The sequence below is a fragment of the Vicugna pacos genome, chromosome 7, assembly GCF_048564905.1.
Source record: "Vicugna pacos chromosome 7, VicPac4, whole genome shotgun sequence".
Lineage (NCBI taxonomy): Eukaryota > Metazoa > Chordata > Mammalia > Artiodactyla > Camelidae > Vicugna > Vicugna pacos.
This window is the reverse complement of record NC_132993.1, coordinates 14,432,937-14,448,324: the sequence shown is the minus strand read 5'-3', so window position 1 is coordinate 14,448,324 and position 15,388 is coordinate 14,432,937. Positions and strand designations below refer to the sequence as shown.

At 42.1% G+C, this 15,388-nt stretch overlaps 1 protein-coding gene across 10 annotated transcripts in view; it reads right to left on the bottom strand.

Moving 5' to 3' along the window:
- Window positions 1-15,388, bottom strand: part of DGKI (diacylglycerol kinase iota) — a 261,990-nt gene that overhangs the window by 62,963 nt on the left and 183,639 nt on the right. For all 10 annotated transcript variants that reach the window (XR_012074228.1, XM_072964373.1, XM_072964375.1 and 7 more), the window contains 4 exons: window positions 5,207-5,276; window positions 3,108-3,148; window positions 2,085-2,212; window positions 680-802 (listed from right to left, as the gene is read on the bottom strand). Coding sequence is in view for 9 of the 10 variants with exons in the window: in XM_072964373.1 (XP_072820474.1) it covers window positions 680-802; window positions 2,085-2,212; window positions 3,108-3,148; window positions 5,207-5,276 (362 nt within the window). In the remaining variant the exon portion in view is untranslated. The remainder of the gene's footprint in view (window positions 1-679; window positions 803-2,084; window positions 2,213-3,107; window positions 3,149-5,206; window positions 5,277-15,388) is intronic.

The window sequence follows — 15,388 nt, the reverse complement described above, 5'->3', positions numbered from 1 at the left end:
TCCTGTTCCTGCAGGGAGGGTAACAGGACAGAGGATTCGCTGGACACGAGTGTACTAATCCTGCTGCAAAATTCAACATTCATCCTACTTTCCAGCCATGATCAGCCCTCGGAAGAAAGCACACCTGCTCTTCTGACCGATGAACAAATGCAGCATCGTCTACCCAGAGAGACTAAAACCCGGCACCCACGGCTCTGCAGGTTTGCCAGCAAAACCATCTGGCAATCACACTTATCACATCCAGAGGCTCAGAACAGGAGACGAATGAAACAGACCTATAGCAGCAAGTCAAAATGTTCACACAAATAAAATACTCAACGTCACTTCCAAACCATTCACAGTCACTCCCACGCACGTCCCCATGATGTGGCAAACACAGGCATCTGGTCAACACTGGATTCCAGTAAAGCAAACACAAGTGAGGTTCAGAGTAATTACATATCCACATCCAAGGACTCGCTGAGGCTCAGGAGCAAGAGAAACGGAAAGTGAGGCTCCGTCAAGAGCTTGGGGGTGGGTTCAGTGAGCAAGGTGGACAAAATGCCAAACCACAGTCAGGAGATGGCTTGAGCATCACTCAACAGAGACGCCTTCCCATTGGTGAACACCCCACAGAACCCTCGCCCAGCAATCACGGTGGCACCCAGGAGAAGAAGAGAGAGAGAGAGAGAACTCTTACTGTAGCCCTCGGGAGTGGCTGAAATCTGTCAGATCCGAGTCTTCATAGTGCGGAGTTATCATTCCCAGCCCGCTGTCACTGAGCATGCGTTTCCGGAGGGCGGGATTCCACCAGTCTGTCATTCTGCGAGGAAGAAGAGCACCTGACAGTCAAGCATCCAAAGTCAGCCCCAGGTTTAGGCTGCTCTTTCTCAGGGTGACTCAGAAGTATCAGCAACGGTCAAATAAGTGAACGGGCTTGAACAAGGACGAGGGCTACTGCATGTGAACACGTCTGTTAGTGCTGCATAAGTACGGGTGCAACTTGCAAATGCCACCTAAGTGCACGTGTGTGTGTTTCCCAGGGAAATCCTCGTCTTAACTGTATCACCTCCATCTATGAGGAAACCACTGAAGTTTATTAGACTTCACAAGGGCAAAGATTCTTGTGTTTTTATTTCCGCACTGTTGTATCCCAAGTACTTATACTAGTGTCTGGCGTGCACACACACACACAGCTCTCTAAATAAATCTTTTTGAATTTTTGAAATAATTTAGAAATACTGCTATTTCAATGGTTCAACATGGTGGTTAAAACAGGCATGGACTCTAGCATCAGAAAACCTGGGAATAAATCTCAACTTTTCCCTTTTATTTTCTGTGTAATATTGGCTAAGTTACAAAAACTCAATTTTGTTATCTATGGACAGATAGTAACAGCACCAAATCTGCAGTCACTTTGAAATGATGATGATGATTTCAATAACATAATATGGAATGAGTGTCTACCAAGTGCCACAGACTACCCTAATTTTCCATATATTAATTCATTTAATTTTCAAAGTAGGTATTATCCCCTCCATTTTTACAGATGAGGAAATAAGGACAGAGACTTAAGATGAGTAAGTCACTTTGAAGTAACAGGGATATAAGAAAGGCCTTTAGGACACTATGTGGCTCATAATAATTCTCTGATATTTCATAGTTATTGTTGTATAATCTACTTGTCTCAGGCTGCCTAAATATTGCAAAAAAAAAAAAAAGGAGGAGGAGGAGGAAGTGAAGGAGGGAAAGAAAAATAATCGTCAAACCACCAGGGTCAGTTTTTACTTTTAATACAGGCATGACAGATGCACATGCACAAACGCAAGTACTAGTGGTTTCTAGTTTGGCAGGAGGTGTGGGTGTGGCGGGTAGAGGAGGCTCAGACATGATATGGATCTGGGTGGGAAAGAGTCATTGCAGCCAGCCCTTCCTCGGTCAGACTTGTAATGGAACCAGCTACACTGTCTTCTAAGGAGACACAGGAAGCCCTATTTCAAAATAGTTTGATTGCATTAGAAATGTCAAGTGCAAGGCCAACCCAGACATGGATGACCCCTGCGGCCAGCCTCACCACCACAGCACCAGGGAAGAAGCCCACTCACCCTGAGGCTTGCTCCACCACCAGATCAGGCATTCCTGGAGGCGTCCCCGCCTGCTGGGATAACACCATATCTGGGTCCAGAATAAAAATCTCATCTTGCGAAATCTCCATCACAAAGTGCAAATGTTCCTAAGGAAGAAAAAGAAGTCTGTCAGATGATTAATGGAATGTTCAAATGCATTATCTGAAGAAATAACAAAACAAAGCCTGCTTGGTCTTGAGGAATAATGAAATTTTGTGACACAGAATGACCACAGTATATTTTCAAGAGGCCTGACCAGTGGACATCCCTCCTTGAAGCAACACGCAGCAAGAGGCTGATGAGGCGGAGAGTTGAGTCCCTCTTGGTTTGGGACTCTCTGACCAGGATCCTGATAGGTGTAACCAGAGATGCTCCTGCCTCTTCTGCCCAAAAACTATCAAAGAACGCACCTTGGGCCAGTGTGTGTGTGTGCGATGACCTGGACTTCCACCCCCAGGATCCGGTCACAGCTGAGTGGCATGACTGACAACTGGTTTTATCCCTGGCTTCCATTCTGTACTAAGTTTTTCAGGAGAACATGGACAGTGGGAGCACTTGTTAGCATTGAGCAGAAGCATCTTTTTTCTCATTCTGGAAGTGGGGAGTTAAAACTAAGTTCTGTCTGTCTGTCTGTCTATCTATACACACACAAACTCAAAGGTGTCAAATTTGCTAACCAGAAATAAACTTTATAATGCATAAAATTTGGCTAAGAAGCAAGAAAAGTAGCCATGTGATGAAAATCTGGAGTGCAGGCTGATGACAAAATCTACACGCCTACTTATTTTCTGTCTTCATTTTCAAGGTTAATTAAGCCTTATTACCTTGTGTCCACAAATCACAAAACATGTGAAGACAACCAAAAAGTTCCTGGCTGAGACTGTGAGTACCCTTCCAGAATTTAAGGTGTTTTAGTTTAAAAAAATGTGTAAGATTACTTACCAATCAAGTATATTTACTTGGGAATTTTTCACTTTTATAAATAGCCTCAAGAAAACTTACCTGAGATCTGTCTATTCGATAAAAGCGATCAGCAGAAGTTGCTAGGGAAAAAAAAAACGCATATGGCATTTAAAGAGTCCTGTGATCTGGCACCCGATTTACAACCTTCTCTCCTCCTATGACAGTCAAAAACCTGCTGGACTACTGGCCACTCCTGAAATCTATTTAGAAAAACTCAGGACTTCATGCCTCTGCCCCTGCCATCCCACTGCTAAGAAAGCCATTACATACGCCTCCCTAACTCACCTCTTCTGTGCGACCCTCCCTCAGCCCCACCTCCCTGCCCCACACAGAAGCTGTTGCTCCCTCCTGTATGCACACTTGCCTTTTGTGTACACTTCTTACGGCAACTACCTTCACAGAAAACTCTGAGACTAACATGTCTGCCTCTTTAAAGGTCTGTGTTTCATTTATTATTCTAACCTCCAGGTATTAGCATAGAACCTTAAAAAGAGCTGGGACTCAATAGGTATTTATCAAGTCAATAAAGCTAGAAAAAAACTGGAGGTAGCCTGACTTCCCGAGGAAGTGATGCTCATTTTGGAAAACAGCTTGAAGATGCAGAGCCAGGGACCACACCTGGTATTAAAGGAATCATTTCACTTTAAAATTGAGTCCCCAAAGTCCTGTCTGAAGACAGCTAAAACAGCAACAACAAAATTTATTGACGCACTCCTATAAGGGATGGGGCTGCATCTGTAGTTTGAGAAAAAAACAAACCTTAATGACAGGCTTTGGGTTTCTGGAAATTAATCTGATTATTCTTAATATTCAAAAGAATTAGGTTCTTCCTCATTTAAATCTAACAGGGTCCAAATATAAACTAATTTTTCTACAAAGTACATAATACTAGAGGGAAAAACTCAAAACACAAATAATCATTCAAAAATCATAAATATTTAACAAGTAGCTTCTCTCCAAGGGAAATGAGCTAAGAAACAAGACAGTCATGGCTCCTGCCCTCCAAAAGCAACAAGGGAATAAAATCTGCCTGAGAAGGACTTTCAGTACTTTGTTCTTTTAACCATGACAGCAATCACCTTTTAAATGTTTTCAATGAAACTATTTCTAGAGTAAAACTAATGTCTAGGTTAAGACCATTAACCATACTTGTAATTTTATTTAAGACTGTATGTAGGTAACAATTCATACACATTTTTCTTAATTTTGTTAAATGTAAGTTATTCCTCTGTGGGTTCAGAAAAAAATCGATTATGTTTCTCATCACTAGGGAATAAAGGAACTGGAGGAAAAGCAGTATCAATGATTTTCAGAGGCAGCTGACAAGCCCGCAATGAAAACCTATGTCATGATTTATGTGGGTTAGATTTTATATAGATACAAGTGCTCATCTTCATAAAACGTTCATACCCTCACATATCCTGTCATTCTCTTTTCCACATTTATATCCTTTCAGATGCACACACAGGTAAACAAAAGAAAGGTCTAGAGTGAAAGCCAATTTGTCCACATGGACAAGAGAGATACACTGGGACGACAGAAGCAGGAACGTACTGTAAAATGGGTAACTGGAGAAAAAAGTGGGATTAGGCAGCATCTAGGGAGGGAGTGATGGAAACTGGGTCATTAACAATCAGAAAACAACTGGCCTATTATGCATTCAAAATCTCATGCTCAGCAGAGCAGATTTGACTGCAACTGAAAATGCCTACCCTTTCACAAAAATTTATACCTCATACTGAAATGATGGTTTTACTGAAAATAATGTGAAAGTTCCATAAAATGCAAACATCTAACATGGTACCTACCCCATGTTGATGGAATCCATCTACTGGCCTGAACTGAAGACAGGCACTAGCCATGTTTTAGGAAAAGGGGCACTGTAAGGGGGATGTTATCTTAAGCAATTTGAGGCTGAGAAGTTTGGCCAAAGTTAACCAACTAGCTTTGAGGGAAGTAATTTCAGGAAACTGTTGTAACATCAAGTCCACGTCATTTGAGATGCAAATACCAATTACATGGTGCCACATGGAGAGTTTCTGAATAATCTTGGAAAACTGGAGTCCACTCTATTCATCAGTGCCTTGCCCTGTGGCTTCCCCGACCCTCACCACTCAAGGAAATACAGAAACACTCACCGTCTAGAAAGCACCACCGTGGGGAGAGTCTCTGGGCTGAGAGTGCCCTGGGGAGGGAGGTTTCATGGTCCTGGAAAGAGACACACACATCCTCGTGGCTCCATTTGAACGACCTGAGGGGCGTCCCTCACTCCACACTCCGCCCTGGTTCTAAAGGTGAGCATCCTTTCCTACACAAAGTGCTGATGAGAGACCAACTCATACTTTTCACTGAAAACACACACATGGGATCTGCTTTGAAATGAATTATTTCACATAACAACTCTCACATACAATTTCCAGGAGGTTTTCAATTTTCCCGTTAAACATTCATAAATTCTGCAACTTGGGAACACTGACTCCTTTGGGGAAATCTCTTTCCCTTTATGAATCTGGAGAACTGCTGGCAGCTGGCTGTCATTTACATGTCAGTTCTCTACATAGGTACCAGCATGTCCCCGACTCAAAGAATCTCTGGCAATAATAATTAAAAAAAAAAAAATAAAAAGCACATTCTAGTTTACAACACATGATGTGGTATATTCTAGCCCTGGCTCAGAGTGAAACTGAGATCACTGACAGAAATGGGACAGAAGAAGAGGGAGGCCAGGTCTCTGTGGGGAGGACTCGGGGAGTTTAGTTTGACCCTTATTTGAGATTTGAGATGTGCAGATATAAGGAGCATGCCTGGAGTAAGGCTGAGTGTGCAGGGTCTTGTGGGTACAGAGGGAGACAGGAGAAGGAAGTGAGAGTAACACAGAAGAGGTAACAAGAGAGCCAGTCTGAGGTTGCACTGGCTTCTTTAGGGGTTTAATCTGCCCCACGTGATTCTCAGGCAGAGCTTTTACTTAAATCAGTGGTTCTCAAAGTATGAACCTGGACCAGCAGTATGAGCTGGGAAGTCAGAAACACAAATTTCCAGGTGTCACCCCAGATGTACAGAAACCCTGGGGGTGACACTCAGCAATCTTTTAGGTGAGGCTGATATATGCTGAAGTTTTAGACCCATCAGCCTGAAGTTACAGGGACAAAAGGAGGTCCATTATTAGAAATCTTGGGGATATAGATTTTTTTAATATGAATGGATTCTGCAAATTAAATAATTGATAGAGGAAAAACGGATCTCACTCAGAACTGGTACCACAGTTTATATTTAGAGACACAGACTTGATACAGCTATGGATACAGAGGTAAATGCATATTCCTCTGTTTTGAATTGGCTTTGAGTCAAATGAAATCTTGACATGTACCTATTTTTTGAGAACTATGTTTAACATTTTGAGAATTGTATTTGGACACATGGTATCTTATTTTAAAGGAACTAAAGGCTCTTAAGGTAGTTTTATAAAATATGTAAAGCTACCAACATGTCTCGGTTTGGTGAGAACTGTAATTATAAATCAAGAAATTTGAAAGTGATTTGAAATATCTGGTGGCAACTATGGAAGACAAATAAAGATGTCAAACAGAAATGTGAATGTCTTCTCTAAGACTAAAGGGACTTAAACACCAAGGATACTTTCTGAATTTTGATGTCAAATGTGCTACAGAGACCACCATGAAAAAATATCTGAATTTCCTCAGGTAAAAAATGACTCTGAAATACAGAAATGCTTGATTTAACATTTGAAAATCCTAAAGATTGATAACGTCATTGCTAGAACATTCAAATTCAAGAATGCTGGGTGTTATTTAGTTTAATAAAATGCAGACTGATACACTGCCTCAGCCACATAACTAGCTTATGTAATACTGATATAATTGTTTACCTTTTTATATGTGCAAGTGTCTGTGTATCTGGAGAGTTTAATGCAGGTGCCTGCCTTATTTTCTGTTCAGTTACTCACTTTGCACCCTGACCCACAAAGCACTTGATGTAACTCAGCTTCCTTACAGGGGTTTTGTTTACGGAGTATGTTACGTCTGCTCTGTGAAAACATAGTTTTTAAAGCCGTGGAGCTCTTTAAAATACTTCAGGTATGTTCAACAATCCTTGAACTCCCTGAAATGTTATGTAAGTTTAGTATGTCGACGTCTGTGTGCCTTTCTCACTGCTTTCTGTAGATTATCAAAGCGATCTGAGATCCCACCAAAATTAAACAGCTACTAATTTAAATAATCAAAAGCTTAGGTCAGAGAGGACTGAACAAAATCAGATGATTCTAATCACTAAAATGCCTTAACAATAAAAAACAGGAATTACTATTTCAAAGGTCCTGGCGATTAGAGTATATGAAGCACCTGAAGCTCCCTGAGCTGGTGGCTGTTCTCCTGCCACCTACCTCTCTGTTCTTCCTAAACCTCCTTTCCAGCATCTAAAATCAAGCCCCAAATGAAGAACTGCAGCTTTGAGAATTTAAGTAAACTCACAGAAGTATCCAGCTATTCAGTGGTAGAGTTATAATTCAGTTACAGCTCTCTATTACTACAGAACCTTGTATCCCAGGTTTTGTGGCTTCTAGAGGAATTAGGTAATATTGAAGGTTTTGAAGGATGGATGGGGATTGTATAGGTCAAGTCTGAGAGAAGGTTCCTGCCTCAACTCAAGCAAAAACATGAGGAAAGCAAAATTAAGAATGACCTTAATGGCTATGAAGACCTTCCTTTGACTCTGATGTTGAAGGATTTTCCCATAGTTTTAGCTTTTGCTAACTGTTAAACTAATTTTCAGTATTTCTTAAGAGGCTGTTCACTGCCTGGTAACTCAAGAGTTCTTCCTTTCCCATATTTCCCAGGCACACTGCTGCCTACTTGCCACTCCCGTGTACTCATCCGCTTAACAATCCCATAGAAATATGTTTGTCAGTGGGAACATCAGAGAACCACAATCCAGAGACAAGGAACAGAGATTCATGGAAAGATCATTCTGATTAGTTTCCATAACTCTGCTGTATGTGCCACGTGACTGCAGTTCTAAACCTCATACAAGTACGGCCAATATTAATAGGTGGCTTAGCATGTGACATAGTTATTTCTGTTACAACTTTATTTCAAATCTGCATGATGATGCTTATTGTAACATTGTTCTTTTTTAAAGGCAGAAACTGTATATAACCTAAATGTCTATCCACAGAGATAAAGTTAAACCTATAGCATGGAATAGAGCAGCAGTTTTAAAAGACTGAATTAGAGCTTCATTTATTAGCAAGACATAATGGCCATGGTATACTACTGTTAAAAATAATTGTAGTATAATACGTATAGTGAGTACATAGGAATGTATCCATTTTTATCTTTAAAACCCCACAAAACCCCATATGTGTATGCATGTATGTCTGTGTGTGTAGCTCTGTTATTAGTGAGGAGAAAGGTACAAAAGGGTACACACCAGAAAGGTATACTTTGGTGAGGAGTTAAGAGCCAAGCAGAAGTCTAGAACTGTGTACAACTGGAAAACTCAGATTAGCCAGGATTATAAAGCCTGGCCGACTTTAGGACACAAGTAGCTAATGAAAGTCAAGAGAAAGACCCTGAGGACTTAATAGCAAAGACAAATGTATAGTGGGATGGATTAAAAGTGGAGCAGCAATCAAGAGAAGCAGATTGTCAAAAAAAAAAAAAAAAAAAGGACAGAAACTCAAAGCCAGGGTCTGTAAACTTCTTCACACTCTGATGGTTTCAGCTTACGGTGACCACAGAGGTGATGAGGCTCTTCTTACTCAGAGCTCGGGGAGCTCCTGCAGCACGCCTGCCTGTACCTCTGCTTCTCCTACTCAAAAAAGACTCAGACTACATGTGCGTGGTGATGATGTTAGCACAGAGGTGATACTGTACTGAACTTGCTGTGATTTTTGTCTTAAAACTCTCCACGCTAACACATTGTGGGCGTTACATCAGGTGACTTGTGTCCTCACAGAGGGTCTGGCACACAGGTGGCCCTGGCATCAAGGAATCCTGGTCTCAGGGACAGCAGGAGTGTGACCAACAATGCAGTGCAGACTGTGAATCAGACTTGAGCAGGAAAAGGGGAAATATGGAAACAAAACAGCCCCTGGCAGGAGATCAAGTATCAGCCCCCAGGATTTCATGGGGCCATGGATCCACAGCTTTCTGGACCCACTATGATGGAGATGCCAACAACCTTGTCACTACACAAGTGACAGTCAAACGGTCAGACGTATGTTTACTTTGTGAATGCTGCACATTAAAATCAATGTACCAAGACAGTTTCTGATGCAGCCAAAAAACAAGCTCAAAAATACGCACCTTTCAGTAATCCCTGACTGCAGACACTTAAGAAGTGTGACTGTGCAAAAACATCTACGTCTCGGGAGACAGTCACATAATTCCCTGAGCTGTGCCTCTAACCATCACGTCAACAGCTTTCAGTTCTAGTTTAGGGCTTCCTGTGTCCTCGGTCCTCTCAAACTGCATAATCAAATCAATGATTCATCAAAGAGATAAGATATGACTTGCTCATTTTGTGATGTTATTTTTCTTCCTGGAAATGGTATGATTTAGATGAATGCAACTGTCCCTGCTCTATGGTGTAGGCAGAATGGTATAACCTTGGACATAACCATGCTCCTGTCTATCTTCTAAAACTGCATGCTCTTTAAATGAATAATATTACTAAATACTACTTATTTCAAAAATCCCTGATATGTGAATTTTCTCTTTGGATATATGCTAATGGAAAATCTGTTTCTTATGCTAAAAATAGAGCATACACAAAAGCAAACCTGGTATTTCTCATGTATATATTTTGAAAGTCAATTTGCATGAATTATATGTAACTGATAAGGAAATTATTTGAACCATTATCTGGCAAACATACGCCAACTTGCCTTTAATTTACATTCAATTACTTACAGCTAATGCACATAATTTAATGCCTGCATAGCAGCCCATATACATGCCAGTAGGTTATCCAATTAGGCAATATTCACCTAGTGTTTAACTACACCTTCACTGTGAATGAAATTTTTTCTTTCATAAAATTTCAGGAAGATGTAAGCAGAAGCAAAACAGAAGTGCCTATGAATTGGGAATCTCTGCTTCATTTAATAATGTCCAGTCAATAATCACTTTACTTTTAAACTTCTCTCTTAAGTACCAAATTTCCCATCTGCCTGCCCTGATATCTCCTCCACTCAATCCATCTATTCATTCTTTTTCCATTCATCTCTTTCCATCACCAGGTTGTATACCACTATCCTTTCATCTTCAGTGAACAGACCCTCACGGATTAGAAACAGAGTCTATGCATCTCTGCCCAAGTATAATGCCACTTAGTGGCCTTGCTGCTGTGTGGGTTTTTTTTGTTTTTTGTTTTTTGGTCTTTCAAAACTCTTACCCTTCAGACCTACTACTTTACCACCCAGGACTCCTGCAGCAGCAGAATTTACAGAAATAGGATAGCCATTTCCAAATCCAGCTTTGAAAGATGAAGAATCAGTGATGGTGTGGTAGAAGATGAAATGAGAGATATTCCAATGTTTTCAAGAGCCCTTATCTGGTGCAAAAGTCTTCCATTAGTGTGTGTGTGTGTGTGTGTGTGTGTGTGTGTGTGTGTGTGTGTGTGTGTGTGTGTGTGTGTGTGTGTGTGTGTCTCTATCTGTGTGTGTGTGTCTTCTCATGCCTTCTCCTGTGTGTGTGTGTGTCTATCTGTGTCTCTATCTGTGTGTGTGTGTCTTCTCATGCCTTCTCCTGTGTGTGTGTGTGTCTATCTGTGTCTCTATCTGTGTGTGTGTGTGTCTTCTCATGCCTTCTCCTGTGTGTGTGTGTGTGTGTGTGTGTCTCTATCTGTGTCTCTATCTGTGTGTGTGTGTGTGTCTTCTCATGCCTTCTCCTGCACCAGCAAACAGACCTGGTCCCAGGCAAGTCTTACTTTAATTCCCCACTTGATCCATTTCTGACAGCTTTGATCTAGCCCCCCAGAAACAACAGTCTCCTGATTTCCTCACTAACCCCTGTCCTCTGAGACAAGATAAATTAATTCCCAGGAGGATGCCCTTAAACTTGTTTAAATCTGTCCATTCAAAGACTCTTCTAGATCTAGAAAACAAACTGAGGAAGAGATTTCAGAGAAAGGAGAGGTGGATAAGGGCAGCCAGAATGAGGAGGAGGGGACACATCAAACACTTGGGGGCACAGGCTGTTTGCCTAGGACTAGACAGAGCTCTGGTGGAATACAGCATGGACCTGCCTGCCAGAAGAAGACCAGGGATGTAGGAAAGGAAAAAAGATCAGAGGATGAATGAATGGATGGAGACTCAGATCTGACCAAGAGTGTTTTATTATGGAAGTGAAAGACATCTGTAAAGACTCTAAAGGGTGAAAGAAATTCCTGAAAATGTTACATCTGTTTTGAAATAGTCTAACCATTCCAGTGTTATTTCTAATTAAATTAATTCTTCAAGAGTAGGAATCACCTGAATAGATCCACTTCTCCCCTATTATTGAGTCCTCCTGTATTTGTTAAAATCTCAAATTATTAGCTCATAATATTCTGAAAACACAGTCCTGTGTGCCAGCTACAATCAGTACCCCATAGAAATGTGGGAAACCCTGAGTGTATGCAAAACCCCCAATTGTTCCTGGTTCCACTGCTCTGGGCTCTCTGTTTATGCTTCTCCACCATATCCACAGATACCTCTCTCTCTCTTCCCTTACTCCCTTTCCTTTCCCTGCTCCTCCTTTCTCCTTCCACATTCTTCATCTAGGACTTCCACCTGCCTGGTCCCCGGCCAGGCCCTGAGAGCCATCAGAATGACTCAGGGTTAACTCTGTTGTAGGGGACTGTCCTGTGCATTATGAGATGTTTCGCAGCATCCCTGACCTCTACTCGATAGATTCCAGCAGAACCACCACCCCTAGTCGTGACACACAAAAATGTCCAAGTTGCCAAATGTCCCCTATAAGGGGCAAAGTCTCCCCCAGCTGAGAACTACTAGCATGGTGGAATCTGCCTCTATTCCTTAGTAATCTTATGACTCAGAGTTAAGAAGGGACATAATGAACTCAAGGGGGTGAGTAGAGGAATTATTTCGTGCTAGAGGTGGCCGCATGAAGCATCTTTAGTAAACAGTAGGGTCCAGTTTCCCTGTGAATTCTGGTTTATCTGCCAAGCTTAAGAACACCCTGAATCTGCACGCATCTAACCTGTCAGGTGCGGGTGACACGAGACACCATGAGGGCGGAGGGGCCTTTGTACTCTAGCCTCAGAGACGGTGCAGGCAGTAACTTTCAGCGGGCCGTAAGGACCCAGCACAGTCTCGTATAACCCACAGTGCCTTGTTGGGTTAATGCAAGGTCATTTCTGAGCCTTAATGCTTTGTAGGCAATTCATTATGAATTGGGGGAAAGGAAGAAACCAAGCAACGAAATGCTTAAAAGGCCAGGAACTGCCACACGGCTCACTGATAAGGTGTCCTGGGCACTTGTACAACTTTCCAAACGCTGCTTTTCTCCTGAGTTTTTTCTCGCCTTAGAAAATATTCAACTAAAATCCCCACTGCAAGTGAGTGAGCCCCCAGGAATTTCTCAAGTTTTTAAACTTACTGATGTTTATTCATTCGACCACATTAATTGTCAAGTATATTTAGTTCTATCTCACATATAACAAAGTTCATTAAGAAAGCATCCAAGGCATTTTGGGGTTGTCCGTCTCTATGGGTCTTTCTCCTAATCGCCCCCTAACTCCCACCGAGACAGACTAGAGACCCTGATATAATAGCTGTTTCTGCATCAGGAAACAAGATTTAGTATTAAGTTTCCTGGCAGTTGGCTGTGTTTCTTTCTATATAAAACTAATAGCACCTGGATCGCATGTATCTTATACGTATCCTTGGAAAAATACAGAAATCGATCTATATTATCTCAGCCTCTCAACAGCATTTGACACATTTCATTGCTTTCTTTTGTGAAATATATTTCCATTTTGGCTTTCCTGGCACCACCTTCTCCTTGATTTCCAGCTTTCCAGCTGCTTGTCTGTTTCCACGGCTCTTCCTGACTGATCATTCTCTCCAACTAGAGCTCTTCCTGGCCGCTCAGCAGACACAGATACGACACTGGGCCCTCTTCTTTATGCAGACTCTGCCCAGGCGAACTCTCCCTAGATGACTCTCAAATTTCTATGCTCAGGTCTGAATTTTTTCAATGAGCTTTGAAAGTCATATATCCAGCTTTCTACTCACCAAAACCTCTTGGATCTAAGAGGCATATCAAAATTAAGGTAGCTAAAAAAGAACTTTTTATTCACTATCCCTCCAACTCATTCCTCCTCCCATCTGCTTGAGATCCCAGCCAAATGGGAACGTTTATACCCCCTCAGTCCTTGCCTCAGCGAGCTCCCCATCGCTCTGCTTAGGACAGTTCCTCGCCACCCCTCTCTGCTCTCCGGCCACGTTAACTCAGACGCAGTCTCCCTCAGGTAAGTTTCCTGTTCTATGAGTAGATCCCGGGCCTCCCTGGATTGCTTTTACTCCGGCCTTCTCTTCATACCCCAAAGGCTCCTGCTTTTTATAACTCTGCAAGGAGGGGTGTGGGGCAAAGTAACACTCCTGACACTCATCTCTGATCGCTGCACTGGTTGTCCTGCATGGTCAGTGCACAGAACCTTTTGAAGTGACATTTAAAATGCAGCAGTTTTGACACCAGGGTTTGACCTTACTACAAATAAACAAAAAACACAGAAAGATTTTGAAACAGGCAACTACCATTAATCCTTCTGCATGATTTTATTAACAAATAATAAATAAAATAAATATCCTTATCACATTCTAGAGTCTCAACTGTCCCCTGATACCTGTGGTATGTACATGGTATAAAGAAAACATGATGCACAATGCCCATATATCAAAACTCTCATGCCAGAATGACTACACTGAATAAGCCAGGATAATAAATAAATGTATTAGTCTCATAAAACTAACTAGAATAAATGTTTGAGATGTTTTGATAAAATTGCAAAGGTTCAAAATGTCCATGTGTAAAAATTAACAAACTCTTAAAAAAAAAAAAGACTCTTAAAATCTCCTAACTACCAGTGCCAATCCTTAAAGGGTAAAAAGCAGCTCTAGTCTTTAAAAGCACTATACTTTTAAAAATAAAATGACACCTAGATAGTGGCTCCAGGTAAATATGCAAATAATGGATGCGAGAAATGCTGTGCTTTATCTCAAAAATAAAGTGGAAATGTGCCTTCTGATGGTTAGTAAAAAGCAGTCCCAGAAGTAGACTTTATTCTCTCATTGTGAACACACCCTAAGTGAATGTTCATCCTTTCTGTTGCAGCCACACGGAAGACAGGACTCTAGGATATTGGGTTACTCTGTTTGAGAAAGAGACATGCAAGCAAATAGGAGCAGCAAGGCCATTCCTGCTGCTCAGCCTCAAGACGACCGGGCTGCTCTGGCGGAGGGTGCAGGGTATCTGCTGGTAGGGGAAGAAAGCTATCTAGAGGCTACAAGGCATAGGGTTGTTTTTTTAATTGCTTTCTTTTGCTGTTTTTGCAAAGAGATGCTAAACTCGGAGTTTGAGGTGTACCAAAACAGACACCAAAACCTAAAGTGAGGTGTACTAGGATTGACAAATTGAGACATCTTTAAGTCCTTCCCCGCCGTGGAAGCATAAAAGGATCCAGGAGAGGGTTTATTTGGAGGGCATCACTGGCATGCTGTGATCCCACACACCCCTCCCGGCTGGCAGGGGGACAAGGTCTCGGACAGAGAAGGGCTTTCACGGGACATGAATGCTCAGAGAACTTCGCATGTGCCTCTTGCAGGTTGGGGTGATGCTGTGCACTGGTATCTACATCACCCTTGGGAAATCTAATGGGTAAGAGGGTGGCTGGAGAGACCTGTGCCGGACAGTGCGGGTGGGAAAGTGAGCAAGAAACTGCACTCCCAAGGAGTGCTGGGGCGAACGGTATGTGAGTATTCTCCTGTGGACTGGATGTGGGTCATTAGAGAGAGGCAGGCTGCGCTACTGGACCCTGTCCAAGAGACAAGGATAGGCCAATTAGGTTGCATTTCAGAATGTTGGCTTGATGGTTGTAGCAGCAGGGAATTCAGGATGTGAAGGAGAAACACAGCCCCAGCTGCGGCTGGCAGCCGCCTTGGGCCAGAGGTGAAACTGACCGAAAGAGGGGAACAGAGCAGAAAGGCCAACAGAAAAATGGAGTATGAACCGTGGCCAGGTGGTACATAAAATCCCCCCTGGATCTGAACCTTTTTTTTTTTTTGCTGAAGTGAACCA